The 13,685-nt window shown below is 42.3% G+C and overlaps 1 protein-coding gene across 1 annotated transcript; it reads right to left on the bottom strand.

Annotated features, from left to right (window-relative positions):
- Nucleotides 1–11,439: 11,439 nt before the first annotated feature.
- On the bottom strand, nt 11,440–12,580 carry LOC119270621 (homeotic protein female sterile-like). Its single transcript, XM_037552639.1, has 2 exons — nt 12,027–12,580; nt 11,440–11,917 (listed from the first exon to the last, which is right to left on the bottom strand). Exons 1-2 carry the CDS (start codon nt 12,492–12,494, stop codon nt 11,729–11,731), a joined length of 657 nt encoding a protein of 218 aa, XP_037408536.1. The 5' UTR covers nt 12,495–12,580; the 3' UTR covers nt 11,440–11,728.
- Nucleotides 12,581–13,685: the final 1,105 nt, after the last annotated feature.

Here is a 13,685-nt window from a genome sequence, read left to right as displayed (position 1 = left end):
CGTGCCAGATGTGCCTCTAGATGGTGTGGAAGGCCCCAAATAAGATTCGGGGCATTCGCACTGCCTATGGTTCATTGTAAGCTACTCCTTGTTCACGTGGGCCAGAACACCAGCGTCGCATTTTGCCTTCCACTCTCACAGTTGTCTATTCGAACAAGAGGCCCACATCATTGGTAAAATTGGCATCTGTCTTTGCGTGTCGACTCACAAGGCATGCTAGCAACACAGATATTCTAGCTACGGAAGCTGAATCAGTTGTTCACTCTTGCTTTAAAATTAGTGGGCACTTAAAGGAATAGGTCAATACAATGCATATACCAATACATATACCAGATACTTGCAGGAATACCAATAAAATATAAAAAATACATTATATCCATGAATATCTAAATTTATTTTTTACAATAGTACTTTTTCAAAAACATCAAAACTTTCAAAGTAGGTTCTATAAATTGTATCAAAAAATGATGTGGAAGTTTACTTACTTTTTCAAAGAGGACTAAAATTAATGAAATATCACTAAATATTTATATTTGTGTTAAATCTCTGTGTAATGTTTCAGAAATTGATTGAAATACGAAGCAATAGTTGAAATGTTGGTAATGATTTATAAATTTTATTTATAAATATTTTGGAATAAACATTTTGTGTGTAATAATATGGCTCAAATTAGTGAAACTTGTATGAAACAATAAATGAAATAACCTAAACTAAAGTCTTGATGTGTGCATATATAGTTTCCGATCTTACACACTTTCCCAAGCTCATTGCAGAACTTTTAGTTTTTATTACAAAATTGGTCTTCAAAATATTTGTATTTCAAGAAATAGCTCAATTATTCTGTAACGCCCTCGATGCGGCTATATCTCCCACGTGTCGAAGCACGACTTAGAGGCATAACCGCACTGAAAGCAATGTCGCAAATGAGGTAATCTTCACACAACCCATGTAATACATAAGGGAAAGAGATACATAGTTGGCTTACAATCGTCACTTCACACAATTACATGAATAAAGCATTAGAACATCCAAATACAATCAAGGTCCGACTACGGAACCAAAATAAAAGAAGAACCCCAAATGCGACAAGGTCCCCGATCGACCCCAACTGGGCTCCACTACTGATCAACTAGAACGAAACAACACAAAGGACAAGATCTTCATCGAGCTCCTCCTTGAGCTTGGTTGCATCATCTGCACGGACTCATCGGCACCTGCAAGCTGGTTTTGGAAGTATCTGTGAGTCACGGGGACTCATCAATCTCGCACCCTCGCGATCAAGACTATTTAAGCTTATAGGAAGGGTAAAAGGTATGAGGTGGAGCTGCAGCAAGCGACTAGCATATATGGTGGCTAACCTATTCGCAAAAGAGAGCGAGAAAAGAAAGCAAAGCACGATCGAGAAATTATGATCAAGAAGTGATCCTAGGACAACCAACGTCAAGCATTACTCCAACACCGTGTTCACTTCCCGGACTCCGCCGAAAAGAGATCATCACGGTAACACACGCGATTGATGTATTTTAATTAAGGTCAACTTCAGGTTTTCTACAACCGGACATTAACAAATTCCCATCTGCCCATAACCGCGGGCACGGCTTTCGGAAGTTGAAATCCCTGCAGGGGTGTCCCAACTTAGCCCACGACAAGCTCTCACGGTCAACAAAGGATATTCCTTCTAGCGGGAAGACCCGGTCAGACTCGGAATCCCGGTTACAAGACATTTTGACAAGGTAAAACTAAACCAGCAACACCGCTCAAATGTGCCGACAAATCCCGATAGGAGCTGCACATATCTCTTTCTCAAGGCACACCAGATTGTCTTAACTTCCGGTAGGCTAGCCCAGAGTTGCCCCTGGTGGCCACCGGCGGCTGACAAGTTGGACCAACACTCAGAGGAGCACTGGCCCGGGGTTTTAAAATATTGATGACCCTTGGGCGCGCGACCCCCAAGGGAAAAGAAAAGGCTGGGTGGAGAATGGTAAAACCAATGTTGGGCATTGCTGGAAGAGTTTTACTCAAGGTGAACTGTCAAGGGGTTCCCATTATTACCCAACCGCGTAAGGAATGCAAAATCCGGGAACATAACACCGATATGACGGAAACTAGGGTGGCAAGAGTGGAACAAAACATCAGGCATAAGGCTGAGCCTTCCACCCTTTACCAAGTATATAGATGCATTAATTAAATAAGAGATATTGTGATATCCCAACAAGTAAACATGTTCCAACAAGGAACAACAACTCCATGTTCCAACAAGGAACATACTTCAATCTTCACCTGCAACTAACAACGCTATAAGAGGGGCTGAGCAAAGCGGTAACATAGCCAAACAACGGTTTGCTAGGACAAGGTGGGTTAGAGGCTTGGTTCAACAATATGGGAGGCATGATAATCAAGTGGTAGGTATCGCAGCATAGGCATAGCAAAAGAGCGAGCAACTAGCAAGCAAAGATAGAAGTGATTTCGAGGGTATGGTCATCTTGCCTGAAATCCCGCAAGGAAGAAGAACGGGTCCATGAAGAAGACAAACGGACGTAGACGAACGGGTGCTCACAAACGCGACGTTACCGGAACCAACCCGAAGAAGCAAACACCGGAAAGAAGCACACAACATAGTAAACAACCAACACAAGAACATGGTATGATATGCGGGATGCGGTATGCTATGCATATGCATGATTTGCAAGGGAATGAATGAACCTGGCCTCAACATGGAAATCCAAGTGTGCCACTGGAAAGGTGAGATGAAATCGCTTGAAAATGATATAAAGAATGCCGGAATCGGAGTTATGGTTTGGAAATGGCAAGCAATTCAAATATGGCACCGGTCTGCGATATACAGCAAGTAGCCATATAAGTGCAGCAAGATGGACATGCTACAGCACTCAATCATGGCAACAAAATACATGGCAGGGATCCATTCATGATTCTTAACAAAAGACGAACACTGAGCTACGGCCAATTCATCCATTAACAGGTTCAAGCAAGCATGGCAAAAGTGCAATTGGTAAACAGGTTTCAGACTTAGTGAAATTAACACAAGCCTGGAATTTCAGATCAGGTAGCACACTTTGGAGCATGAAAACTATATGCTACAGGGCCTGAACATGGCAAAGTAAAGCATGGCATGGAGCTACTCAAAGAGCTTAACAAAAGTCCCTTAGTGACCTTGAGCCAAAAGGGATCAGAAAACACATTTGCAAGCATGTGAACATGGCAAAAACATAATCAGACTCTCAGACTTAAAGAAAAACTGGAGCATGCGAAACAGATATCAAGTAGACATGTTTACGAGCTCGATGCACTCACTACAGAGCATGACATGGCAAACTAAGCATACACCCATCAAGAATACATATTATACAAGCTAGACATGGCAAGAACAATAACATAGCATGCACGGATCAACTACAACATCCTCGGCAAAATCGCTAACAAGTAGACAATCTGTCCAGATTCACGAAATAGCAAAAGTAGAGCTCGATTGACTCAAGTTAGGGTGCTCCATAATTGCAAATAAAGACATGGATGGATAGAGCACTACAAGATTAACAAAACATCCTTACTGATCATCCTCAAAAGAGGCACGGATCACTAGGAAACAACATGAACATATGGCATATTGAAATAAACAGATCAAGGACTTCTAAGTCCCTGGAATCAGCATTAACGAATGCACCACTTTGCAAGCTTGTGCTAGTCACCACACACATCACAAAAATACAAGGGTTGCACCTCTGGAAAGATGGCAAAACATATCACAAAACACATGTAGAGCTAGGGGCATATCATGCACACAATAATCATGGCAAAAATGACAAATATCTAATTAGAGCAGCAGATCTGACAATTAACTCAAATAGCACTCTTCCAACAGCATTTCGGGCATCAAGATGAACTCAAATGAAAATGATGCAATGAGATGAAATGATATGCTCTCTGAGACGAACATTTTGATATGCTATATGCCCAAAATGGATCTACGGATGCAAATTTACGACATGATGAACATGTGCATTTGAAACAAGGAAAACTCGGGGACTTAGTGAAATCTCGAGGGGGAAAAGTCAACCTCTCAGATCCGGATCGGGGCGGCGCGCGAACCGAGGTTCGCCGGCTGGGTTCGCCGGAGAGGAGGATGGGGAGGACGCCGGGAGGCTGGAGAGGCTCGGTCGACGAGGGATCTCCGGCGAGGTTGCGGGGACGCCGGCGAGGTCGGCGGGCAGTGGCCCCGGTCGGGCTCGGCCTCCCGCGGACGGATCTCGTGGGGCGGCAGCGTGCTGATGCACTGGCCGGACGGCGAGGCGCAGCAAGGCAGCGATGGTCGGCGGCGAGCACGGCGAGGCGGCGGCGGTGCACTGCGGGCGAGGCGGCGAGGCGAAGGGAGCCGGGGCGGCTCGACGAAGACGAGGCGGCGGCGGCCGGTGACGCGCGGCGTGGCTGCCGGAGCGGTTGCCGGCGATGCTCCGGCAAGCAAGGCGGCGGAGGAAGGACGTCGGCGCTCGAGCGGATTGGGCACCGACGCGGCCCGGTTCACCCTGGCGGCGGGCCGGCGATGGGCCTCGGGCGGGCCCGGCGGCTCGGCGAAGTGGGCACACGGGCGGCGCGAATCAATGGATGTCATGTGGCGGCGGACGGCGGAGCGGACATGTCCGTCGGCGGGATATGTGTCCGGCGCGTGAGGAGAGGGAGGGGGCTAGGGTTAGACCGCGAAATTTGAAGAGGGGCACATATTTATAGGTGGAGGGATCTAGGAGAGTCCAAATGAGGTGCGGTTTTCGGCTACGCGATCGTGACAGAACGCTCTAGATGATGGAGGAGGTTTAGGTGGATTTTGGGCCAAAATGGAAGGGTGTTGGGCTGCAACACACACGAGGCCTTTTCGGTCCCTTGGTTAACCGTTGGAGTATCAAACGAAGTCCAAATGGTACGAAACTTGACAGGCGGTCTACCGGTAGTAAACGAAGGCCACTTGGCAAGTCTCGGTCCAATCCGGAAATGTTTAATCCCCACACACAAGAAGAAGGTAGAAATGACCACCGAAGGAGAACGGAGCGCCGGAATGCAAAACGGACAACGGGGAAAATGCTCGGATGCATGAGACGAACATGTATGCAAATTAAATGCACATGATGACATGATATGCAATGCATGACACGCAAGTAATGACAAGGCAACAACAGTGACTAACTGGACGACACCTGGCACATCGGTCTCGGGGCGTTACATATTTCGTTTTCTTTATTCACAGATTTTGCTCAACCTTTTGTAGTTTTATATTTACTGGGCTTGCTAACACGTGTGTGGATCCTCCGTCGAACAATAGTTAAGGGCCAGTTTTTTCGGACAGCTTAGGAAATGAACTGCATCTCCCAGCTTAAAAAATAAGCTGCCCCTAAATTTTTGACTTCTAAATTAATAATTCCTTAACTAGTTTAGAAGTCGAGATGGATAAGGGAGGTAGCTTATTCGGAAGCTGGAGAGGAAGTGGCTTATATTTTAAGCTGCCAAAAGAACCAGCCCTAATTAGAACAACTTTCAATGGGATGAAGGTCTAAAATATATAGTGTTTTGACATTTGAGAGACAAACAAATTACTCACAATGCTAGATACATCTGTTTGAGCGACAAGTAATATAGATCGGAAGGAGTACTGATGTTATGAAGTTGTTGGGTGACCACACTTATAGACGAGGAAAGTTTTGGGAGACTGAGAAAATTTTCCCTATGTTTCATACGGAGGGACATGAGAAGACAATGTTTCCAATATTTAGATCTAAATAAGCCAACGTAGAACACCATATTATTATTAACTAGCAAAAGGGCCCATGCGGTGCAACGGAAGAAAAAAATATGAACTCCAAAGGACATGACAACATTTCGCTGCATCACCGATAATATTTTGCCAAACATTTTGTTCAATTTCATTAACATTTTTAATACATGAACTTTTTAAAAATCATCCACATTTTTTGATTTCCAAACAGTTTTTTGCACAATTACAAACATTTTTTGAATATGAGAAATATTTTAAAAAATTACAAACATTTTTGGAATCCACAAATTTTTTATGATTTATTGAACATTTTATGTAAAATATCTCTTTTTAAAATTTTTGGAAGTTTTTTGAATTAGCAAAATATTTAAAGGATAAAAAAATGAAAACGGAAAAAGAAAAAAGAAAAATAAGAAAACAAAATTTAGAAACAGACTGTCCGCACATGAGCCGGCCCAAACGGGCACACTGCATCTTCTCTCACCGCACAAAGTGTAGTATAGGAGGTGCCTACTATGTGGGCTGGCCCAGACCAATGATTCCCCTATGTGAAACGTTTTTTTATGACTTGTAGGTGGCATCACCCCTCAAAAAAACCTTACAGGTGACATCGGTGGGTAATATTTTACAACCTTGGGCGGAATTTATGTGGCATCGGTGGGCAATATTTTGCAACTTTGGTAGCAATTTATGTGATGTATCTGCAAAAGCACTAATGACTTTATTATTACTAGCAAATATGCCTGTGTGTTGGAAAGGAAGAAAAACAATCAAATTATGCATATGTGCTAGAGCTAAAAAAAAGTCTGAAACATATGCCAGTGCGTTGAAACATATGAAATCATGTCATGTTGAGATAAGAAAGTTTTAAGAAGTCATTTGAAAAGCTAAAAATTTGATGGTCTCATCACGACTTGATTTCCTAAGGCGCCACAACAAAATATTTTTTGGTTGAGCAAACTACATTGATGGACCTTGCCTGAGCTAGACAAATGGATGATGTGTCTCACCTTGACCTAGGGTCATGGTGTTTACCCTGACTAGTAAAACTATGATATCAGAATAAACATAGATGTGTATGGAGACAAAAACTAAACCATAGAAAGTTGTGTCAATTTTTTGGGGCTCAACCCTGTACTGAACATGGAAACCTTTTTTTTAAGTGACTCACATGTACTAAATAAAATCATAAAACAACCTCTACAGATCCCAAAAAAACCCTCTATGTAAGCCGGTTAGTTTTGTTCATTATTTACAGATCTATTTGAATTTATCATTTTTTCTAAAATCATGAGTATATTTTCTGCGAACATTTTTTGAAATAATGATTTATTTATATGCAAGTGTTTTTTAAAATACTGAACATTTTATGATTTTCCAAACATTTTTTGAGTTCATGAAAATTTTATGATTTCTCTGAAACAATGCGAACAGTTTTTTAAAATACTGGACATTTGATGATTTTCCAAACATTTTTTAATTCATGAACATTTTATGATTTCTCAAATAAAATTGAAAACTCGCAACTTTTGGAAATCCCGAATTAATTGGTAGAAGGAAAAACAGAAATAAGAAAAGTAAAAGGGGGTGCCATGGCCTGGCCCATGAACGCATGCAGGGTGGAGGAGGCTTGCTCGCTGTTAAGAGATAAAAGTAGAGAAAAAAAGGGTAGTACCCGGGATCGGGCAAATCCTATTTGACGCCCGCAGGCGTCAAAAGGACGTAGCTTAGCTGAAGCCTGGCCACCCTCGCTCCAGTTTTGGGCCGGCCCACGGTCGCTCTGCTTTTTTCTTCTTTTTCCTTCTTCTTTCATATATTTTTTCTGTTTCTTTTCTTTTCTTTTCCCTTTTCCTTTTTCCTTTTTGTTTCTTTTTTCGTGTCTTATACACAGTTCATGGCAAGTGTAAAAAATGTTCTTCGTATATTTAAGAAAATGTTCGCCCTATATTAAGAAAAGGCTCAACATATTTTTTAAATGTTCATTTTGTATTTTTAAAAAAATTAACATATATTCACAAAAAAATTCAATGTGTTCTTAAATATTTTTCAGCATATATCAGTAAAATGTTTAATGTGTATTTAAATATTGTTCAGCGTATATCACTAAAATGTTTAATGTGTATTTAAATATTGTTCAGCGTATATCACTAAAATGTTCAGTGTGTACTTAAATATTTGTTCAGTGTGTATTTAAAATTTGTTCAGCCTATATCACAAAATGTTCAATGTATATTTAAAAATTGTTCATCATTTGAAATTTCAAAATGTTTGTTTGTGTTTTCAGTATTTTTCAAGTTTTTAAAGTTTGATCGTATTCCTAAATTTCTTCACTGTTTTCATTCATTATTCAAAAACTGTCATTTTTTCCCGAAGAAATGTTGAAAAGTTCGAAAAAAGAAACGGATCTGCCATGTACATAGTACTTTAACTGATAATCTATCCGAGCGATGCAAATTTAGAAACATTATAACTATGCACTCTAGGAGGCTTCTCACGCCCTCACGATACTGGACCATTTGATCTATTCCCGGGCGTTTTTTGGTCGTTGGATCAGCTTCTCTGTGAAACACTTCCCGCAGCTGGGCTTGACCCTCTGATCGCCATCTCCAATGGGCCGCTGCTCCTGGAACAAAATCGGCATTCTCTTATTAATTGGGGCCTTTGGGTGCGGGGGGTATGACTAAAAAATAGCGTGCGGGCCTAGCATTTGACAAAGCCCATCGAGCAACTCAACCGTTACTGGAGATGGCGATCGGTATGCTCAGAAGGAAAAAAAATATCCAGTCCAATCTAAGAGAGAGATGGCGATCGAGCGAACGGAAGATCGCCCTCTTGATCGGCCAGACAATGTGGAGCGAAGCAATGCGGGAGAGAGGATGTGGATCTCCTCGCACACCTCGGCAACTGAAGCGGTAGAAACGTGCGAAAGGGACCGCAGAATCAGATCGATGGCCGATCTGCCGGCATTGAAGAAAGCATTGAAGTATCAGTTCATGGTAGCCTTCATAGCGGTTGATGTCCGCCACTCGCGGTGTTGATTAGCGGAGGTACGTTATTGCTTTGGCAGCCTACACCTGCTTGAGTTCGTGCGCCTGTTTAATACATATATAATTATATATCCGTCGCCCCGTGCTCTCCCGTTGTTCGGGCAGCAGAACCAAACATCTTCTCCACCAACCATGTGGCCTTCTCACTATGGGTTCTCATCATTATTTCAAGCTTCCTCTTGTGCAGATCCGTCCATGTCAATCTGGCATCCTTCTGTCTTATCCCTCGTTTGAGATTTCTCTTGATGCGCTTTCTAATAATCTCTTGAGAGAGTATTACCATTAGGGCCTGCCAAGTGTTTGATACTACTCTACTTGTTTTGGGCCATCGAATCTGTTTTTGGACGGTCCTTCAAGTCCAGGTTACACCTTCCCCTCAGCCCCTTTTAAATCTCTCTTTGGGTTCAGGTTGATGTGAGTTGAGGTAGTTCTGATAGCAGTTGGCCTGGACCAATTAGCAGGCACTACAGCTACTATTTGCTATTTCCATGCATTTTTTTAAATAATATTAGTTACTTGATGAATCATGTGGTTATTCAGGTTATGGCTTGTGAAAGGAAAATATTGAGCGTGCTACTGAACATAAAGCAGGTGAGAATTCTCTACTATATTGACATTTACACCTAAAATAGCTTATGAACTGATTCAGGTACAGTTGAAAATTCCGTGAAATGTCACCATGGGTGAGAATAACTACTGCATAAAAAATGCACAGCCACTGAAAATGCATATACATTTGTAATGCTCAATTATTGTTACTGTAGAGTTAGCCGAGATTAGACAGTAGATTACACATTAGCAATGTGTAGCTATCTGCTCAAAGAATATTACTCCATCTGAAACTATTACTAGAAGTATATGCTTTTTCCGACTGAGGTCAAAGACATATTTTGGTCTTTAAAAAAACATATTATGGTCATACTAATCTATTTGCATCGTATTCTTCTACATGTCATGAGACAAATGTTTTCTTTTTGCCATATAAAATTTATTTTCATTCTACTAATATGTGTTAATGTTATATGAAAATTTTGGCCTCATATGGTGCATTATTATGCCATCCTGTGTCCAGTATGTGACCGGTGATAGTTATCATCTTTTTTATTATATATTCTGAGTTTCTGACTATATTGTCCATCTTGCAAATGATATTACCTGCTCTATTGGACTTTCTCTCCTGATTGTGAGCTTTACTTTTCTGTACGTGGTGCAAGGTGATCAACTGCTGATCGGTAGAAAATCCAGTTTGGATCTTAATTGACTCGTGGGAGTCACCCCTTTCCCATGATGACCTATTTTGGACAGCCTCCTTACGTATCATATGGAGCTGCTAATACTAAATGGAAGAACTTGTGGCTACAGATCGACACGGCTCCTTGTACCACACATGTTAGTGTCATTTGATTTCCAACCTAATTAAATTCCTTCTTTAGGAATCTTCGTCCATGGATGTAATGCTCTCAACAATCGAGCAGATTGTTTATTATTTTTTGCTGTTGAAGACGGCTGTCATTCGGGTATAAACCAGTGAGGATTTCATGGGCACGCCATGCTTAAAATCAACATTTAAACTTTTTAAAATTACATGTACATGTTTGTTTTCTGCTGTTGATTGTCATCTTATTAGCAGTTTCTTTTAGTGATACTAGATTGGTGTGTATGTTTTCATAACAATCCAATTTGTATTGACCACTTACGAACTGACTGATGGTACTAATCCAGCCAAAATCAATAAAACTCATATCTCCTCTGCCAACAAATAGTTAAATACAAATAGGTAATATAAATAAATTGGGATTATGTAGGTCGCAAAAACTCCCTTCCAATACATTTATCAAGTACCCATTAAGAGTCTACATTAAGGCACGGCCAGCAAGTCCAAACTTGAATCAACTTCCAAGTCCACCAGACACAAGAAAAATCCCAGCTCTCCTCTACTACCACATTACATTTTGCAAAAAGTTAGGTCTAAGGTAACTGAGTAATGTAACGGTCGAGTTTTTGCAAATTTAAGTTTCATTTTTCTTTTGCCCCTATGGCCCTGTATACAAATATAATATTATGTAACTGCCAAAATAGACGGGTGCGGCAACGCGCACTGGCGATGATCTAGTTGGTTCTTAAATCTGGGCGCTGCAATTCTAGCATTAACTCGTGTGGTCTATTGGTTTCAAAGAGGTGTCCTCTAGCGTGAGGTCCTGAGTTCAAGTTCTCACTCTCGGAACTGCTTTTTGTCTAGGGTTTATTTTTTCCGCGCCTGAATTCACTAGCTCCAAATGGCCCGACCCATTTGCGGTTCTCTCCAGCGAAAGGTCGGTATTTTGACGCTAACGGGCGTCGAGTAGGGGCTCTCCCGGGATCGAACCAGGGGTGGAAGACGGCAACTCTAGCCATTGCGGTACGTGTGTCCTTCTGATATACGTAAGGGTATCATTGTATTAGAGCTGAAGCGGATGGCGACAACTTTGAAAAAAAATTGAATCGTTTCCTTCACTTATTGATGCCATTGTGGGTAATTTATGACAACTTCGTTGGCAATTTCGTGACGTATCGAGAAGCAATAACCCCTTTATTATTAGGTAAAGATTGGGTAATATAGATAGACACTTAATATATATTTTTGCATCGACCATAATATTATTTCTTACTATTTTTCAAGACCACGCAATCCATACACGCGTAAATACTCTCGACCGTATTGTACCACACGCAAGTTACACCACAGAGCACGTAGCTGGTAGCACGAACGTACGCATGCAGCTAGCTTATTGTAGATAAGCCGAAATTAAAAGTACTTAAGCAACACATACATGCAGTGATGCAGCATGCCTGCCTGCATGATGCTCCGTCGATTTTATTATTGGAGTCTATACCACGATCGATCGACGTTGGTAGCGTGCACTTAGTTGCAGTAGCCGTTGTGGACGGGCATCCTGTACTCCTGCTGCCCGCCGTAGGCGGCCTGCTTCTGCTCGCGGTGCTCGTGGTACGCGTAGCCGCCGGCGCCGAGCGCCGCCGCGCCTGCCACGCCGGCCTCGATCTGGTGCTTCCTCGCGTGTGCCGGGTCCTTCTTCACCTCGTACCCCTCATACTGCACACACACGCCATATTCAAAGATCATGTATCTTAATTAGTACATGGATACATTGTACTGTGTAAATGTGATGTTGTTTTGTTGGTGAAGTTAATTAATTGATTACCAGGGCGAAGGCACCGGCGGCGAGGGCGCCGACCTCGCCTACGCGCTCCCTGTTCTTGTGCTGCTTCACCTCTTTCTTGTAGTACCCCTGCCCCTGCTCACCACCGCCGAAGCACTCCTCGGTGGTGGAGTAGGACATGGCCCTACCGTCGTTGTGCCCGTAGCCGTGGCCGTGACCATGCCCGTGCCTGCCGGAGTCGAAGCACTCCTCGTCGACGGTGTTGGAGTACATGGTCCTGCCGCCACCACCGTAGCCGTGCCTGCCGGAGTCCTGGAAACACTCCACGTCAGTGGTGTTAGCGTACATGTTTGCCCCGCCATGGCCATGGCCGTGCCCGTGCCCGTGGCCGTGCTTGCCAGCGTCGTAGCAGTCGTCGGTGGTGTTGGAGTACATGGTCCTGCCACCGTCGAAGCACTCGTCGGTGTTGGAGTAGGGCATGGTCCTGCCGCCGTTGTAGTACGCCGCCATTCTAAGACCAGGTGGTGATGCTAAGCAAGCTAATGTGATCAACGCCGGTACGTGTGGCTGCTAGCTTGCTTGCTTGTTGCAAATGTGCTGAGGAGGGTGTATTTATAGCGCGGCGAGTGAAAGTGACCGGAGAAGATGGACGGTGAGGTTTGGCGGACGTGGAAGATTCCATGATTCCCTCTATTATTGCACCAATCTCTTGCGAGTATAGCTGTTACTTGTCGACACTCGGCAGAGAAATTTTGTGAAAACAAAATGAAGAAAAAAACATTATCCTTCTTATCAGAATCTCTAAGTTTTGCACACAGCTACCAACAGATGTTATATACATTCTAGGCTGACATGCACAATTGCCAAGATTCGTGTTCTTCTCTCTTTTGGGAAAGAGTATGCGATAATTCGACAACTTGGAGCATTTTTTTTGGAGCACTCAGTAAAGTTATTCCTGTTTCCGCTCCTTTCAGCAGAGCATCTATCTCTCTCTCTCTTTTATTGCGAATAAAAAAATTGAAAATGTGCTCCTGTAAGGCTGTAACTCTCTTTCTCGCCACATGGTTCTTATTAACAGTTCAGCTTATGGGTAAAAGTTACTCTTAACAAACTTACTGTCATAAACTTTAATCTTAACAAACAGATTAGTTGATGTGTTTACACGGTATTTGGTTGATGGCTCGGATAGCTGAGACTAAGCATACATAAGCATGAGTTCTCTTAGAGTGTACCTAAAATATTAGAAAGCTAGTTAGCTTAGTAAGCCAAAAGTATTAGATTTTGTAACACAAGCGTACTACTTCAATTCTCATTGAAAAAATAATACGCAGTACAAACAGCTCTCATATTTGGTCAATAAACAGCAGATAACCATGATGGGAGATATTTGCAGCGCATTTCTCACTTGCCACTAAACTGCATAATTAGTCTTACAATATCTATGGCAGTTCATATGTTTCCAAGGGTGGTGCTTGGTGTTCTTTCTGTCAGTGTGTGTTGTTGTTCACTTCAGCCATGTCAAGCTTTTATTTATATTTTTATTTTTTAGGAAATTTCTCTTTTTTTAATTTGGCTATTGTGCATTCTCAGTATCTTGACTAGCTCTTGATATCGTATTAGTGTAGAGGTCGAGTGTAATTGGTATCTTATTGATAATGATATATTTCCTTAATTATAGAAAGATAGATATATGATAGAATC

This window comes from Triticum dicoccoides, chromosome 3A (assembly GCF_002162155.2).
Source record: "Triticum dicoccoides isolate Atlit2015 ecotype Zavitan chromosome 3A, WEW_v2.0, whole genome shotgun sequence".
In the NCBI taxonomy this organism is placed as follows: domain Eukaryota; kingdom Viridiplantae; phylum Streptophyta; class Magnoliopsida; order Poales; family Poaceae; genus Triticum; species Triticum dicoccoides.
Note: the sequence above shows the minus strand (reverse complement) of the source record. Positions and strands in the feature narration are given on the sequence as shown.